Source organism: Halichoeres trimaculatus, unplaced genomic scaffold (assembly GCF_033239565.1).
Source record: "Halichoeres trimaculatus isolate MK-OKI-2021-1 unplaced genomic scaffold, fHalTri1.1 fHalTri1_scaffold_18, whole genome shotgun sequence".
NCBI classification, from domain to species: domain Eukaryota; kingdom Metazoa; phylum Chordata; class Actinopteri; order Labriformes; family Labridae; genus Halichoeres; species Halichoeres trimaculatus.
This window is the reverse complement of record NW_027437196.1, coordinates 12,149,645-12,168,330: the sequence shown is the minus strand read 5'-3', so window position 1 is coordinate 12,168,330 and position 18,686 is coordinate 12,149,645. Positions and strand designations below refer to the sequence as shown.

The 18,686-nt window shown below is 40.6% G+C and overlaps 1 protein-coding gene across 2 annotated transcripts in view; it reads left to right on the top strand.

The window, feature by feature from the left end:
- plod2 (procollagen-lysine, 2-oxoglutarate 5-dioxygenase 2) overlaps positions 1-18,686 on the top strand; it is a 43,584-nt gene that overhangs the window by 11,238 nt on the left and 13,660 nt on the right. For both annotated transcript variants that reach the window (XM_074693882.1, XM_074693881.1), the window contains exons 2-10: positions 3,082-3,173; positions 4,709-4,845; positions 7,512-7,675; positions 11,797-11,909; positions 11,995-12,058; positions 12,335-12,432; positions 14,075-14,176; positions 17,502-17,627; positions 17,739-17,860. In XM_074693882.1, coding sequence (XP_074549983.1) covers positions 3,082-3,173; positions 4,709-4,845; positions 7,512-7,675; positions 11,797-11,909; positions 11,995-12,058; positions 12,335-12,432; positions 14,075-14,176; positions 17,502-17,627; positions 17,739-17,860 — 1,018 coding nt within the window. The remainder of the gene's footprint in view (positions 1-3,081; positions 3,174-4,708; positions 4,846-7,511; positions 7,676-11,796; positions 11,910-11,994; positions 12,059-12,334; positions 12,433-14,074; positions 14,177-17,501; positions 17,628-17,738; positions 17,861-18,686) is intronic.

The following is an 18,686-nucleotide window of genomic DNA, read 5'->3' as shown; positions in this document are numbered from 1 at the left end:
ACTTCTAAATCCAAATATTTGAAGTGTGAGTCCTCCAGAAATATCTGCTTCACAAAGCAAATTTAGGGGAAAAACTGTTGATTTATCACTCTTAGTTCTCTCAATACCAGCACATATTGCATTTAATAATCCTACTCAGCTGTAATTTGCTTCAACTTTGCCATCATAATGTAATCTGATGTAGGAAAATGGAAAACAGGTTGACTCTCTTGTAAGTCTTAAAACTACTTGTTGAACAAAGCTGTGAAGGAAATGTGTTTCCCAAATGTGGGACACATCATTCTCTTCCAGCAAGATGTTCGGTCTTTCTCCAACTCCAAGCGGGGAATACGGGGAAACCGGGGAACACCTGTGGCCCATAATCGCCTTCCTCGTCCTGTGAGCAATGCATAGGCTCAGCTGATGAATGAATCTCATGGTGCTCAGAAACTGGCCTTCTTCCTCTCTATAAAAGTCATCTGAAGCTGTTAGGTTAGAGGCAGACAGGGAATGATTTCCAACCTGTAACTGAACCTTTTTGTCAGATGAGCACTGGGATGGACATTAGAGCGATGACAGAGCCACAGGCTAGACTGGAATGAGAGAATGGCTGTGTCACAACATTTGGAAATGAATGGAAAAGAGCTACAGGGAGACTCCTAATATTGACCTGGTTTAGACCAGTGAGATTGGTAATGTTTTTTTGGACAAGTTAAGAACTGAACCTGCTCCTGGGGGCTTCAACCAGTCCCACTCAGGTTTGGTGTACTGCTAAAATAAACTTGATCTAATAAATACTATTAAGCTCCTGTTGAAAACTTTGACAATGTGTTTGTAGCAGCTTGTCAAAGTTTTATTTATGACTAGGGATGTACACGTTTAGTAAACCACAGGAACATCATCACTATTGCTCTTTGGGACCAGAACTACAAGCCGGAAGGTGATGCTTTTTGTTGTTTTTGCTTGATTACAACTGGAAAGTAGTGGGCCATCAACCACATTAACAGCTTTGGCTAGTCCTGGAGTGGATGCGTTATATTTCAAACACAACCAATGACTACCACCAAGGCCTACAATAACTAAGCAACCATGCTAAATGGTGACTCTCAGCTGACAGAATCAGTGATTAACTGCTGAGAATTACCAGTTGACAGGGTCACATTTTACACCAAAACACCAGCAACTTCTTTATCTGATATGGTGCAGTTCTCTGGAAGTAGTTTTCTGGTTCTTTTATGAACCAGATCTCAGACTCAGCGGTCTGTGCTCTTTTTGGTCTGGGAGGGTTTCTGATTTGACACGTTTACATCCTGGTATGTCACAGTCTGGTAAGTGTCCACGGATAATACAGTCATGAGAATATAGTGACAGTTGTGTGTTTAAATTGCTCTCTGGGTACAAGCTGGATTTCTCCGCTAAAATCGTCCGTCCACCTAATATCTGTCCACTTGCTTATCTCTTCTGTCCACTCACTGCTATTTCACAAACCTGGGAGCCGTTTACCATCCGTATGAGTGTTAATATTTAGTTTAGAAATGCTTTTTTGGTGGTTAACTCCTCTACATCAGTTGCCAAACCATTATTCTCCACAGTACCTCTTCACCCAAGTTGCATGCAATTACAAGCAAGCAAGAATAGGGTGTCATCAGCGTAAACATAGAATGTAAAACCATCTATGTGGGGGATTTGGCCTAAACCGAACAGTAGGATAAACGATCAGAGGCAGGCTGGGCAACATAGTGGTCATTTTGGGAGGCCCAGATATAAATTCTTTACCAACTAGCAATTCTGGTGTCTGCTAGCGAAACTGACAACATTAATCACTGAGTCAACTAAACGTGCACATGAATACTCTGCTCAATAATGGCTTACCTTACCTTACCTTACCTTAACTTACTTCTGCTGGCATTTATAATTTTGGAATCTGTTTTAACTATCAGCTAACTATCCCACGTGGTAAATTTTAGCTTCAGTAGCTACAGATGGTATGTGTGATCATGCAGTTGGATGAGAGTATCACAGCAAACCCTCAAATGTATATTTATTCACAGGTCCAGATTCTTCTATAGCATTGTGAGATTTACAGTACAGTAAAAAAGAGAAGTCCAAAAGTATTTTTTCAACAAAAAGGAACAATGACAAAGTCTTTACATTTATATTTCAAAGGTGTATTTAAGTGTCTTAGAGTTAGAGTGCACTTCTGGGTCCCTCATTGGTACTTGATCTCATACTTTTTATCTTACTTGCGAATAACTTGTTTACGAGGCTTTAGAGGAGCATTGAGCTGTATATTAAATTGAATGCAGGTTGGTTCTTGAGACATGAAAAGCAGGATTTGTATTCAAGTGGTCTCATAAAAGCACATAAAAGAGTCATTAACTTTTGTTGGTGTAAGTGACTTCTAGCTCAGAGGGAGTTCATCTTAAAGCTGCAAAAGAATGAAAACTCTTCCTTGAGTCCAGTGAACAGGATCTCGAGATCCAGGGCACTTCCTTCCTTGGCCCTTTATTTAATCAAGGCCACCCCGGTTTGGTTTGACAAAACATAACAGTACAAGTGAAAAGCAGCTTAGTGGGTTAAGTCTGCCTGTTTCTAGCTTCACAAGAGGCTACAGTGCTAATTTGTATTTGGTCTAACCCTTCTTTGGACCTCAGATTTCAGAGCTCATGGCCACTGGAAATGTCCTGGAGCTTTGTGGGAGTTCTTTTAACCCAACAGGAAAGAAACTATTGAGTCTGTGTTTAAAATTGGGCCTCAGTTTCAGAATCAAATCAAGCCTACAGTATGTGTAGCTAATTTGAGGTATAGGTTTAGACTGCTTAGCCAAGCAGTTACCAGTTTGTTGACATAGGTTTGAGGTTCACGAGGAAGTTGGAATCTCAATGCTTTATATAAGAACCAACATATTTTGACATATAACCATTCAAGCCAAGGTTTGGCCATAAAGAGATCTAAATGTTAGACCTCTTAAGCTCCAACATAAAATGTTACAATTTTCATGAGCAAGATTATATCCCTACATCCCTGTAATTTGGTGGCTGACATATGTGATGACTTTATAAGACATTTGAGAGATGTTGTTTTTCTTTCTTTCTTTTTCAGAAAAGTTGCTGGTTTTAACCGTCGCAACAGAGGAAACAGATGGCTTCCAGCGCTTTATGAAGTCTGCGAACTATTTCAACTACACTGTGAAGGTAAGTCAGTCTCCCCATAGTCTTTAACTATATAAACAAACGTGCAGCCCTCCCAGCTAAAGATGCTTTGCTCAAACACACATACAGGCCGAATGTTTCAAACAAACTTGATTGATTGGGCCTCTTAGAGGGAACAATGAGGTGTGGCAAGCTGCAAAAACAACCCTCTTAAAGGGACACTCCTCATTGTGGGTCCAGAAACTCGCCCCGTGGTTGAAGCCACATTACAAAAACAAGACAGCTTGTGTCGCCAGGCATTTGAATTCTTTCTTTCTTTATCCAACGCGCTCAAGTTTCCCTCTAGGTTCTTTTTTTTCCCATTACTTACAGATCCTTGCAAGCAACCTCTCTGAACCTCTACTGTCGTCAGTTTACTGTTCTTCGCTAACTTACACTTTTTCTAATGGCTTAAAGTGCTCCCTTCTATGTACAGCAAACCCAAGGACACTGCAGATGTGAGCAGAGAAAACAGGGACCTGACAGAAGTTAGGTGTTATGTATGAGGCTGCTCTGAACTTTTAAGACTCATACTCCCACATTCCCCTTCAGCTGTGTGTTTTTACTTTTCACATTTCCATTACAAACCACTGAGACAGTGTGAAAGTGTTTTCTTACTGCTCAGCACAGTCATTTTTCAGTGTGCTGTTCTAATTTGATTCTGGTTCAACAGAAAGTTTCTTGGCTGGATAGTCTTATTAATTTCAAAGAGTGATGAAAAACAGTCATAAATGAAATCAGCTGTTTTTTTCAACCTGTTGTCTTGTCCTCCTTTTGGAAGAATTACCACTTGGTTTTAGATATAAATTAAAAAGAAACAAAAATGTGACTCCCAGCTTGTTATGAGTGCAGTTCTTCATAGAACACCTCAGCAAACCTTTGGTAGACACCAGGGGTGACCCCACCCTGTGCAGACCCAAACCTATCGCCTCTTAATTATGAGGGGATTTTAAAGTTAGCGGGATGCTTCTATACTTATTTGTGCAGCTTTTGTTGTGTTTACAGTATTGGTTAAGTAGAGCTGGAAATGCACAGACCAGTTGCATCCAGGTAAAGCCATCCCATGTGACGCTTCTCAGCCAATGTAGTCCCTGCATTTCAGGTGCCAAAATACTGACGCTCTGTGTGCTAGCATAAGTTTAGAGGCGAAGGACTGACAAGAGGAAGATTGAAAGAGATAGAAAAATAAAGAAAGTGGTATCCAAAGAGAAGACAAAGAGACGCTTGAGATGGCGCTGTCTAAGAAAAGAAAAGAAAAGAAAAGAAAAGAAAAGAAAAGAAAAGAAAAGAAAAGAAAAGAAAAGAAGACAAAAAAAGAACGGACAGACAATGTATTTTAAAAATAATTCAATGGTACCACATATGCAAGGACCATGCTTTTATGGGATGAGCAGCAAAACTGAATTTGCAGGTTGTGTCAATGAAAAATTTGCCAAATTTTCTCGGCCAATGCCAAACAGCTTCCTCTGCCATTGGCGTTATTGTGCTGCGTTCATAGCATGTGAAGTACATCTCATCCATTCTGTGCTGCGTCTCAGGTGCTGGGAATGGGAGAGGCATGGAAAGGCGGTGATGTCGGTCGCTCTATTGGCGGGGGCCAAAAAGTCAGACTACTGAAGGAGGCCATGGAGACTCTGGCTGACCAGGAGGATTTGGTTGTCCTTTCTGTGGATAGGTACGTTTATTCAATGTTATATGACTGTCTAGATTCACCTTGGACCAATGCTACATTTTGCCTTGATACTTGTTTGATATCTGCAGCAGATGGATGTTTGAAAACTTACTAATCTGAGACTGAATATCCCAAAACTCATATATTTTTGATGCTATATAGGAAAGATATTACCAGTGGTTTCTGTTTTCTTTCCTTTCTTTGTGCATCACTTTCATCAGAGCCGCTAATCTTATTCCCAGATGTCAGTCTAATCAAGCTTTGTTCTGATTTACCTTTGATTTGCAACATAAAGCATATCCAGGACAAGAAAGGGAAGCAGAACATCTCTAATTGCTGTGTAGATCCATGATTCAGAGATTAAACACATTTTCACAATCACAGGCTATAATGATTGCTCTGAAAGCGATTCCCTCTCAGAGAGAGCTGTTTCTTTCCACTGAACTGACGATTAACCCCCTCCGCTGGTTCATGTAAAGGCATTATTATAGAGGATGGGCAAATATGTGAGGAGGGTAATTTTCACATGCAGGTAGTGGAATTATAGTGGATGATTTTTCAACGCCAAAAGAAAGTTTTGCTGAGATAATGAGAGTGGATTGGAATAATAACAGCTTTGCAGGCTGCGCTCTCTCTAATGGAGCAGATGATGATGATGATAATCCTCACTGCACCAAGTCACATAAATAACTGGTATGCAAAGTTGTCACACCCTTTATAACGCTGTAAAATATTGATAAAAGCATGACATGATGACTTGAAAATCATTTAAAGTCTATATTTAATTGAATATATTTGAAAGACAACATATCAAATGCTGAAACTGGCAAAACTGAATGTTTATGAAAAATGTTTTCTCTTTTAAGTGAATAAATCATTTTTTTAATATCTAAAAAATGGCAGAGGAAACATCTCTTAACAATTTAGATAATTTGCAACAAATTGTAGGACGGTTGAAACGACCCAGTATAAAGAGGCCATTCCAGGGACAGTCTCTCAAAACTACAGATTTGGATGATGAGAATGTTCCTGGGCAAATTTTTTTTTCAAGTTTTATCATCTACAGTACTTCAAAACCCTGAAAGATTCATAGGATCTAGAAAATTCTGTATACAAAAGGTACAAATTAGACATTGCCTTAATTTTGGGGGATCGGTGATCAGTGATCGGTGATAGGTGATCAGCCCATCCTTATAAATGAAACTGACCTTATATATCTCTGGGAACGTCTGACAGCCAGCCAGGGACCTATGACTCAGGACACTTTATTGATTGTCAAAGCTAAAACATAAAGATTTTATTGTTTCACAGGTATTGTATGACGATTTTCAATAAAATAAGATTGGAACATTATAGGTATATGCTGTCAGTTATAAAAACTAAAAAGTAAAAATCGGTATCGGCAGGTCAGGCTTTTTAAAGATCCGTGATCTGTGATTGGCCAGAAAATTGTTATCGGTGCACCACTAGTACAAATGTCAAAACTGCTAATAACAGCTGTTATCTTTGGGCCCTCAGGTGACACTGCATCAAAAACAGACATGACTCTGTAGTGGAAATCACTGCATGGGGCCAAAAATCACTCAGTCTGTGACCATAGGCTGTATAAAACATTAACATAGTCCCCGTGAAGTCACTCGTCTGTTCCTGAAACGGTGAAATAATCCTGAAATGTGGGACACAGCCTTGTTGGATATGATGCGAGCTTTGAGCTTCTTCCTATGTGAAAACGTTAAAGACTTCTCATTTGGATTTTATTAAAAGAGAAGACACATTGCTGTTTGTACAGTTCTGAAGTCCTGAGTTGCCCTCTTTAAGTTTTATAGTGTTATCACAGCTTTTTCATAATCTGTTACTACATCATATGTGACATCATGGTATACAACATGTAGAATCTAACATCTGTCAGTTGGCTTTGATTCTGAGTATGTCTGACTCGTACTTACATTATTTAATGTAAAACATCATCATAATTGTTTTGTCAGGAACTGAAGGTCATTTTTTACGACCGCAGAGACTGTAATTTACAGCTTTACAAGGGGCAGAGAGTGCGTGTATAAATGTGCTGACCAGATGTGGATAGTTTGAATCATACAGCACTCCTCACCTATGTTAGACAGAGCTTCCTCTCATGTTATGCCTGAGGTAGCACAGGTTATCCAAAGAGGTGGTTGTCTTTCCCTTTTCCCACCACCATATATAAAACAGTTTGTATACCTAGAGTTTTATTTGGATCAGATATTTTTAGATGAGCCTGTGCTGATGCAAGGAAAAAATCAAAGTGAAATGTAGTAGCTGGGGTTTTATAGCCAGTGACTCTGTGGAAAAGTTGTCACTTAAAGGAATCAGTCCTTTAACAGCTTCACAGTTGGGAGTAAAAGGAGAAACTTTGGGATTTTTCACATCCTAAAATATCTGCCCTGTGCTTTTAAGTCACCACAAGTTCTATGAAAAGAAAGTTAGGAAGTTTTTCCTTCATCCATCATGGAACTGTGTGAATGAATCAGCACTTTGCCTGCCCGTACAAATGCCCACTGAAGAATGTCAACTGTATACATTGAGATGTCTATCCATATGAGGCGTGTCACAGCGCAGGTTTCTTGTTTAAAAAACACTGTCATGATGAAGATAATGATCAGTTGTGTTTTATCTTCACTCCTCCCTTTTAGCTATGATCTTATCTTTGCTGGAGGACCAGAGGAGATTCTCAGGAAGTTCCAGCAAGCCAATCACAAGGTGCTCTTTGCTGCAGAGGGACTTATATGGCCGGATAAGCGGCTGGCTGAAAAGTATCCCTCAATCCGCAGTGGCAAGCGCTACCTCAACTCTGGAGGTTTGTTCCAAGAATTCCAAATATTCTCAAAATGCTGCAAAGTCTCAGTCTATTGATACCCCTCTGTAATGGCTGTTATGAAGGTGTCCAAAAGTTTTTTATGCTCATGGATAATTTGAAGTAGCCAAGTTTGTTGAAAAGTCACAAGGAACACAAAGAATGAGTTTTCTTTCTAAGTTAAGTTTTCAGTTTATCTCCTACATATAAGATTTTCCTTACGGTATATGTTTGCCTGTATGCATCTGCATGGGTTTGAAAGTTGGGTTCAGTCCCAAACTATGACATCACAGAAAGTCTTTATGTATGTTTACCCAAAACATTCATTCTACTGACACTAATTGCACTTAAATGCTTTTTCCAGCATTTTCCGGTCCAATTCCTTCAGTCACACATGTGTAACTAAAGTAATTGTGTGACAGGCTCTATATGCTGCCAAAACATGGGTAGCCCACATGCAATCCTGTGCCTGAATAGACATCCTGAGCAGACACAGATGTAGGACTGAGGCTACAGCTCATCTGGCTCAGACAGTGTATTGCTAACCTCCATGTGACCCTGCTTTGAGTTCTGACCCCAACTGACACAATTTACCTGAAAACATAGTCCTTGCACTAATCCATACACAATACTTTACATATTTACTTTAATGCTTTTAAATGAGAATTTATTTTTTAAATTCAATTTCATCTTGAATTTTTTTATGATCAGTGAGACATTGGATTCAATCTTTAGAAATGTTAATAAACAAATATTAAAGGTGGGGTCTGCAGGAATTACTTGTTAGAAAACACAACGTTCAAACTGGGTCCTCCTCCTTGGCTCAGTGCCAGCAGCAACACACACCTGCAGCCTCCAACCGTGACTCACTAGCCCAGCAACCACCTGCAGCATCACATTTCTATGTGGGAGAGACTCAAGAGCCATACATCTGACTTGGCATGTTAGCACAAGCTAATCACGGGGTTATTTGTCACATACCTGGTAAGCAGGAAGCCATCTTGTATTGCCCTTTGTCCCATCCTGTTCGCCAAGTGCTGGAAAGCGAGTGAAAATTGAGCCAAGCTTCACCTTTGTTTAGGAAAAAGCTTTATCTGTTTCATGTTTTATTTCACTTTGGTGAACAGTTCTTGATCCATGCTACGTCCACTATTGTAGCCGGGATAGCTTTTTCCACTTGCTAATCAACACGCACTGTCCCTTGCGCACTGGGTGTGCTGTGATTGGCTAAGGAAACCACCCAACTCTCCACCCAGAAATGTCCCGGTACAACCAAGACATCAACATACTGGCAGAGGAGAGGGTTTGAGGAAGACACAGACAGTGACACACATATAGAGGCCCAGAAGTGACAACTTAGCAGGATTATTCCTGTAAAAGTTGACATTTATTTTTAAGGAAAATCCTGCAGAATCTACCTTTACTAAGCTATTGAAAATTAGATTTTTAGACAAAAAGTTCACACATTGAACATTGAACAATGATATGTAGATCAGGCTTGTAAATATTCGTCAAACTTCTAGTTGTAATGAGAGAGGCTCAGACTATTTAATGTGGACTAACTGCAACAAAAAGACAAAATAAAGTTAAAGAGACCCTTGCGTCTGTGCGCCCATTGGATCATGCCAGAATTATATATATGCACTTACACTGTGACTGAACAAGTGTGTGTGTGTGTGTGTGTGTGTGTGTGTGTGTGTGTGTGTGTGTGTGTGTGTGTGTGTGTGAGTGTGTGTGTGTGTGTGTGTGTGTGTGTGTGTGTGTGTGTGTGTGTGTGTGTGTGTGTGTGTGTGTGTGTTTGTGTGTGTTTTGGTCCAAATTCAACATTGTACGGAAGAGTTTTTAAAGTTTGTATGTTGCAGAAAAGATCATTAACTTTGGCCATCTTTCCTGGCCACGCCCATTGAGTTACAGCAACCACAATAGTAACTTTTTGTTACGAACTTCAATGTGTCAATGTGCCAATGTGTCCAGTATACACCCAACAAATTTGAGGATGATCAGAAAAAAAAAATTGTGGTATGGGTTCGCTAAATACTGTACCCCATTGTTAAAATCCAACCTTTAAGTCAAATTTTCCAGCTCCCAGTTGAATTCACTATGGTTGTCAAATACTTTTTTCTAGGGCTTGACATGAAATCAATGTTTAAAAAAATACAGGCACGTTGCTTAAAGTAGCCTGAGGGGCTGAGTTTTCTAGACTAGGAGGCGCTATGGAGCATGTATCAACACTAAAACACTGATTTCATAGCTTTTTTTGAGTAACAAACTAGGCTGTTGTTCAAGGGACAACACTTTTAGCCAGTTGATTGGCATTGAAACATGCCTCAAAGGGCTCCCACTCTGATATCTGGCTGCAGTATAAGACCATATATCTGTCCATCTGATAGAAAATCTAAAGGAAAAGTGTAAGAAAAATAATTAAATACTCGATTACTTCTTTACATCCATATTCTGATCTCATTAGTGGACTCAGATTTCTACATTCCTCTGTCAGCTGTCAGACTCTGAAGGCTTCCAGGCTTAACTGGAATTTGTGGAGCTCAGCAGCTGCACAGCCTCAGTGTTATCGTTCTGAAGAGTGGTGTGGTGTCTTCAGGGAGTGGGCACAGACTGGTGTTAGTTTTAAATGTAAAACCACTGTACTTTTATTACTTTTTCTTTAAATGAAATGGAAGTTTATTTTTCCCTGTAGACTCACCCCTTGAGGTATTTCCTGTCCGAGTGCATGGGAACTGACCGAAGCTGATTCATCTTAACTATAGACTTTGTTCCCTTTCAGTCTATTCTGACCTCCTCAACTTCGCACTGCAGAGCACCATCAGGCTTAAATAACTTTCCCTGCATAAAAGACATTAAAGCTTGTGAAAGAAAGTAGAGAAATTGTCCAGAGATTCTCAATAGAGAAACAATAACAGCACACCCACATGCATAATCCACATGGCATGGCCAGCTGTATCCTGTCTGTCTTCAGGACACAGAATTACTACTTTCCCTGTGGTCATCAGCCTGCTCTGACCTCCCATGCTGAACTTTAGCTGCGTCCAATAGATCAGAGGCTGTTTTTAGCATTCATTGTCATTGACTTGACATGTGGATTTGTCTTGGCTTCCACAAAGTGCCACAGTTTGTCTAAAATTGCTGGTTTTGTCCCTATAGAATGAAAGCTTATGTGAGCAGTGGATAATGTTTCAGATCAACGGACACATACTTTCACTGAGCACGCTGGTTTTCAGGGAAGGAATGGAGATACAGAAAGCCGGTGTTTGTGCGACTGTGCATGTTTATTCAACTAAATTTATCCAATCTGCTCACTCACAAAACTAAGAACGCCTGAAAGCAGGAGCCAGTGACCGGTGAGCAACAACAGCTGCAAAAGCTTTTAAATGGGCTTTTTAAAATAAATACACAATGAGTTTTCTAGGAGTTTGCAGTCACAATATTGTTTACTGCAGAACAAAATGTTGAACTTTTCCAGCGGCACTGGGTCAAGCAGGCCTGCAATTCCCAGAGCTCTCCGGGATCTGTCGATTTTAAAGGCATCATTTTGCGGGGACGTAACCGACAATATGAGTCCCATAAAATATCATGATTTCCTTTCAACTTTCATCCAGATTATGTCATGTCTACGCTTTGACTTGTTTACAGTGTCCACGACTTCTTTTTTAAATTGATGGGATGCAAAGAGGCGCAGACAAGCAACAAAGCCGAACCCTGCAATCTGTTACTGTGGTCAGTGTCCTGGAGCGAGAGAAGGAAAAAGAGGAGACAGGGCATAGCTGGAGGGGAGACTGCCATGAGAATGTACATTTAAGGAGGGTGTGAGATAGTCGCACAGACTGTACCATGAGCTGGCTGCCCATTACTGCACCCTCTTCTATCTACAGACTGTGGGAAGAGAAAGTCCCAGCCCATTTCAAGAGTGCATGGGGTTGTTGCCAAGAGTCACGCTCTGTGGAAGGCGTTCAGGCTTCCTTCAGTGAGGACTTCTGACCATGAAGTCAGCAGATACTGTATAATTGTCGCAGAGAGTCTGCCAGTTGTAGCCTATATAACCTTGTAAACTCTTCTCAACCCTACAGTTTTCGGCTGGATGTGTGGTTCACACTGTTATTTCCTTGCAGGTATCATTGGCTACGCCCCGTACATAAACAGACTTGTTTCCCAGTGGAACCTTCATGACAACGATGATGACCAGCTCTTCTACACTAAAATATACTTGGATCCTTTAAAGAGAGTGAGTATTTTGAGCCAGCGCCATCACTTGGTTGTAAAATAAATCTCTTGGATGACTGAGATACTATGTGTTTTGTGCCTTTCAGGAATCTCTTAATATGACTTTGGACCACAAGTGCCAGATATTCCAAAACCTGAACGGGGCAGTTGGTGAGAAACTGAATTCCATGGTTGAAGTCTTTGCTAATCTTGTTGTTATAAATCAAATGATTAAAAAGTTTTATGGGGGCACTACAGATAAAAAAGAAAACTGGTCATTTAAAAGCATTTCTTTCCCCACACTCTGGGAAAGATAGTCACAGCACTTTCGTGCAGACTTGGCGAACCGTTCCCTCCAAAGTCGTTAACCTTCAAAGCTCTTGCTCGTGTGCTAAATCCATTTTCATAACCTGGCCTGTAACGTCTCTTGTTCCCCTTTTTTGGCAGACGAAGTCCTTCTCAAGTTTGGAACAGACCGAGTGAGAGTGAGAAACACTGTGTACGACTCTCTGCCAGTGGTTGTCCATGGCAACGGAAACACCAAAGTGAGTAAGAAATGATGGCCTCAGGCGCACCTAGCATATGGCACAGCATGAGATCTTTCAAGTAAATGATTTTCATCAAGGACACCGGCTCCTGGCTGAATTAGCAACTCATTTTCTCTCATTTGCAGATGGGTTTCTGTAGGAATGTGTGTACGGATTTTAAATTGAAGATTAATAGCGAACAGTTGCATTTCAATGCATAGACATCCCCAGAAATGTAACTACTGCTGCTGCTATAGCAGCCAAGAACCCTGTCTTTTAAATCCAAACTGGTATTCATGGCCAGGGGAAGATTGTGCCAAACCTTAGCTATTGTTCTTTTTTCCATATGTCCCATTTTTTCTTTTCCTTTGTGTTAGAAAAACGAGCGAACACTAGCTGAAAAGCATCACTCTGCAAAGGCTTCTTCTCTTTGTATTCAGCCATCTCTCCACTGCTCCACCACCCGCCGTCTGCCTCTAGTCCTCCTTGGTAACGAACCAAATCCAACAAACGATTGAGTCATTCTTCCCGGAGGCCCAAACATCTGCAGGAGAAGCTCTAAATAGTAGATCAGAGAATCCTTGTCCAAAGCAGTGGTTTCTACTGTTGCCGCTGTCTTGCTTGGATTTATTTTTTCGTGACTTTCCAGTTATCTTGCCAGGCTCAATCTGTTTGAAAAAACACAAAGATTGTGTCCAAGGATGTGATAGGAGATTTGTAAAAACAGCTTGGATGCCAAGGAGTCCAGACATGTTTGAGCTCTTTGTGTCACCAAATATACCAATACACTCTATTCTAAAGATACTTAGAGTATAGCATCAATCTGCAGTACTGCCAAAAATGAAGTATCCTGTTGATGGGTGCTATATCAATTTAAAGAGGGGTTTATTCGTGGATTTAAAGTACCAATACAGGATGTCCTGCATGTTCCTGTGCAAATTTTCAAAATCCTTCATCTTTCATATTCATATGCTAGAGAAATCCCCAAATCTGTCAGAATGGTCTATACTTAAAAAAAAAAGAAAGAAAGAAAAAGGAGATCATGGCCTGGTTCATAACAGGTTGAAAAGATGAACTTCAAACACCAAATTCTACTCCTGACAAGCTTACAGAGGGTTGGCCAATCAGAGGGAAGGAGGTCCGTGGAGTGGGAAGCCTTAAAGAGACAGCAGCCAAAACAAAGCGATTCAGACAAAAAGCTGAGAACCAGATTTTTTGGAGCCCTGTAGTAATGTAAAGCTGTAACAGGGATAGCGGAGGGAACGAACAAAGCCTAAAAAAGCAAGAGACCCCCTCTTTAAGTCTTCTATAGCATAACCAGGTATCAACAATGATGTTATTTTAACTTCAAAATTTGGATGTCGGTATTTGTGATCTCAAAGTGACGATAAAATCAAAGATTGCTGAGAAGACAAAAACAATTACTACAGAGATGAGTCTTAATTTCATTTTAAGTAACATTCGTAGCATCTTGGTTCTTTGCTGATTGTGCCTGCGTCTGTTTTTTTTCGTTCATCAAACTATTAAAGTCATGAACCAAGGTATTGTATTCCAGTTAAGTTTCAAAAGAGAAGCTAAAAAATTTTTAAGTTTGTGGTTATTTGATTGATATTAATGTTCTGCTACCAGGGACTAATGCTCTTCATTCTTTCATTTGCAGATGTACTTGAACTACTTAGGCAACTATGTCCCCAACTCATGGAACTACGAGCATGGGTGTAGTCACTGTGATGATGACATTGTGGATTTGTCTCGGTTAAAAGTAAGTGTTTCAAAGTGAGACATTTTCTCTTCTGTTTGCTGTCCCATATTTCAAGAGCAGCTGTGGAAAGTTTGTATTTGCGGACACAGGAAAGGATGAAACATCACCCTGTCTTCCAGTATAAACCACGTGTGTTTGTCTAGACAGCAGGAGTGGAGCTCGGTTTGTCCCGTTCTGACAGATAAGCAAGGACTGTTGGTGCTACACACACACACACACACACACACACACACACACACACACACACACTCACACACTGCAACCAAAATAGGTTATGTGCCTGTTGGTCCTTTTGGACCCTTTTAAAAGAGCACAAGTGCCAGGGAAACTCCTCGGGGAAGAGGAAGCCCAGCACTGCTGTGGTGCAGGATATGGCTTCTGGGGTTTTCAGAAGGGCTCATTTAAAGGGGTGTCACTGTCGGCCAGCCTGCCTTTTAGTGGGCTTTCAGTATGGGTTTCATCCACAATAGTCAGTTACGGTGGTTACGTTGAAAATTTGTCGCAGAGTTCAGCCAAGCCTGGCGACGTATAGACAGAGGAATGGCAGAGGAGAGAGAATGTCTCTGACTGTGTGGCTGCTTCTGTCAACAATGTTAGCAAACGTAACTTCTGTTGATGGGAAAAACAAGCGCTTTTAAAACCACACTTTTAGCTCTTGGTAATTGATTGTGCTTTTTTTCTCCCATTAATGTCACACCAGGCAATTAATCCAGCTATTATGAAAAAGCTCAGCAGATTAATGATGTAGATAATAGATTTCAGCTTTGTTCAACCTCTTCAAAAGATTAAAAAAAAATCTCCCAGCTATTTAATAACATCAAGGTGTTCACTGTACATAGACAGCAGGTTTATATTCCTCCTGAAAGCTCTATAAATAAATCTGCTTCATTACAGTGACTGGATCAGATTCAATACAAACTCAGCTACATAAAAGGCCTCTCTGTGAAAGATGCTCTCAGTGACCTTCTAGAGAACGTACCAGAAAACTGCTGCTTCTTAATAATGATCGGGTTAGTGAAAATTCCTCAGTGCCGTTCTGTGTTTCTGGGACTGAGTTCTGGAAGATCAGGTCATGTGGAACGACTGGTCTTAGTGGGGTGAAACCAGGTCACTGGCCGTCTAGCTTGATTCTTGGTGTTCTTTGGTTTTGGTTTTCCTGCCCATGGCAGCACACTGTCTGTACTGAGCTCGCCAGAGCCCTGCACTGCTAAATGTTGCCTTGTTTTCTGTTCAGTTGAAGCTTTAGCTGTTACTGTAGTCTGCTTAAATCAGTTAAAGATGCTTTACTTTGCTTCATCCATCCTTTTCCCTCTCTTTTCTCCTGCTACTTGTCCACTGTATGTCCATAACAGTTTATGGTCACACAAGTAAGATGCATGAGTTCCTGCTCTTGTGCCCTAAACACAGTCTTTGCGGAACTTGAAAATTAGACGTTTCGGAGCAAATCCCCTTTCATTCCCAGCCCAGGACTTTTGCTGTGAACTGGTCAAGAGGATCAGGGTTCCAGACTGAGCTGTGTGGGCTGGAGCTGGTGTCATGGGAAAAAGTTTCTTCATTTCTTCTGTGTCTGTTGCTGTATTTCTCTTTATATCTTGCGTGCCCTTTAGTGTCTGAACAGTAATTTTGAACAGGGGTTGTTGCCTGGAGGAGTTACACGTGGCAGTCTACGTTAAAAGTTAAGATTCTTTTTAAGAAGTCTAAAGGTGTCTGCTTCCGTCGGTCCCCTGCTCAAAATCCTACCACCGCTCTGCCTGTTACTCAAAATAATATGTTGTGATTATGGGCCAGGTTTAGGCATGCTTCAGACCAGGGATGGGTACCATACACAATTGAAACAATACAGTACCGATGCCCGGTACCTGGCAATCCATACCGGTACTCAACGGTACCAATTTTAGGTACTTTTTTTTGTGTTTATGTGCTAAAAAAATATCTATTTGTTTAATAATAAAATATATATTTTTCTCAATTTAACATATCAATTATTCAATATATAAACTTGCAATGCTATGTCCATGTCCAGTGGGGAAAAACACCTACTCTTCCACTCCCTTATGGTCACAAGGATGCATTTAGGTACCTAAACATGGTACCTTTTAATTTTTTGTGAATCGGTGCCCGGTACTTTTGACAGAATTCGGTCGGTACCTATAAAAGTACCTAATTCGGTACCAATCCCTACTTCAGACCCCTGATATGAGCAAATGTGGCACCATTAAAAAGGAAAATAAACAGGCTTTCCAACAGTATAATAGAATAGAATAGAATAGAATAGAATAGAATAGAATAGAATAGAATACAATGGAAATACTATTTATTCCTGCAGGGAAATTCAAAAGGAGTTACAGCAGCAATCAAGAAAACAAAAGTAAGAAAGTGTATAGAAGGTGCAAAAAGGGCCATAACTAGATAAATGATGACAGCTTGTCCATCATTGTCCAGTTCAGCCAGCCTCCACCTCCACAGGGTCCAGGACTAAGCTTCTTCAGCAGTCTGTTCAGACTGTCTCCTGTATCCTATCTGCTCACATCAGGTGAAGTTCTTCCAATGCAGCATTGGTGTCTGATATTAGCTCCGTTAGCCATGTCTGTGAATAGCATGATGCTACTCTGCCGTCTGGCGTTCTCTCTGATTAGCAAGGCTAGCTTGTTCATCTTATTGGAGATAGATCTTACGTTCCCACTAATGGTGGATGGAAGGACAGGTCCATGTCTTCTCTTCTTAGCTCTCACCTGAGAACCAGCATGTCGTCCCCACCTCCTTCTTCTCACCTTGTGGGAAATCCTCAGGCTTTGCACCAGTTAGCATTGACATGCTACAGGCTGCTAACAGCTGATTTTACATGTGAACAATGCAGCTATGGTTACATGTAGGATCTCCAGACAAACACAGGAGCAAAAATAGTAAAAATATTACTGAAGACAAATGAATCATACAAAGTAATGATCCACTCCAAATGCAAAAAAGAGATGAAAAAATTACAAGAAACTTACAAGGAAGCGAGAGCTGCTGTAACAGACAAGAAGCATTTTTACATAAAAGAAATAATCTATCAAACACAAGTTTTCTTACTTTTTGTGCTAAGTTTAGTTATCATAGAGGTAGTGTTGGCTTAAACCTAGTGAGCTGCAGTTTGTAGATGGAGCAATCCAGAGAGGAAATGAGAGTTTGCATCACCATACGTGTACAAAGAGAGTCAGTAACAGAGAGAGCGAACATACTGTTTATGTCTCAAATTCCTTAGTGATGTATGTTAAACAAAGCTCCGTCATAAAGCTGCTTTGTTTGAAATAGTACTCATTCATTTCCTCTCTGTTCTAAACAGGAGTATCCAAATGTGCTGGTTGGAGTATTCATCGAGCAGCCCACCCCTTTTCTTCCTGAATTCTTCAAGCGGCTGCTGACCCTGGACTATCCCAAAGATAAACTCAACCTTTTTATCCACAACAACGTGAGTGCCAGCAGCTGCAGCTGCGGTTTAAGATCCCCTTATATCGATCACGGAGCACGTTTGGCTCTTTACATGACATTTATATGGGTTAATATTGGTGATTCCATCCAGGAGGTTTACCACGAGAAGCACATCCAGAGATTCTGGGAGGAGAACAGGAACGTGTTCAACAGCTTCAAGGTTGTGGGACCAGAGGAAAATCTGAGCCAAGGAGAGGCCAGGAACATGGGCATGTATGTGTGTCTCTGTTTAAACTGCAGTATCTCTTTGAAGTTGTGGTTTAAAGAAGGCAGTCATTGAACCATATGAAGTTTTTTGCTGTTATGGCCCAGAAATGTTGAGATTTTGTCTTTTCAAGTGGTTTTCATGCATCCTTCTCCTGTTTAGGTGTTTATTTCGACAATAGGCTTTATGAAAAAGGTGTTTACAGGGATTAAAGTTCTGCGTCGCTGCAACAGGTTTTTGTTGATTTCAGAATTTGGATTTGGATGGAAAAAAGTGGAGCGGGTGCTGTCTTTAATGTCAGTTTTATCTGAATCCTGTTACACAAGTGTGGTTATGTATCAGTGTGACATTTCAGTGTTGGCTACAGTCAGAACTTTGATCTGCTTCTTGAAGTCTGCTCCATGTAGGAGGCCTTTATTGTAGTAGCAAGCATCAGTGTGTGCTGCCTGTCATGTCCGGACTCTTATTTTGGACTCTGGTGTGCAATTTATTTACCCAACAAAAGAAAAAATACAAGGTAAATAACAATCTGTAGCATGACAGAGTTTACCGTTAAAGTTTTACCTCATGCAGGCAGAGCAGGCAGTCACTGAGCCAGACACACTCCCACCCACAGAGTGACCATAGCACACGACATGAAACAGCTTTAAACTGGACCATTTGACAACACAATTCTTACATGGAATTTTAGCTCAACAAGTTAGCACTATTTACTTTTTTTTAACTTTTAACAACTGAGTGGGTCAAACAAGTGCCCTGTGAATAATCAAAGCTCAGCCAAAAAAATTTCCCCCAGAAATTAACAAGATATCCAGCTACAGTTCAGTAAATGGA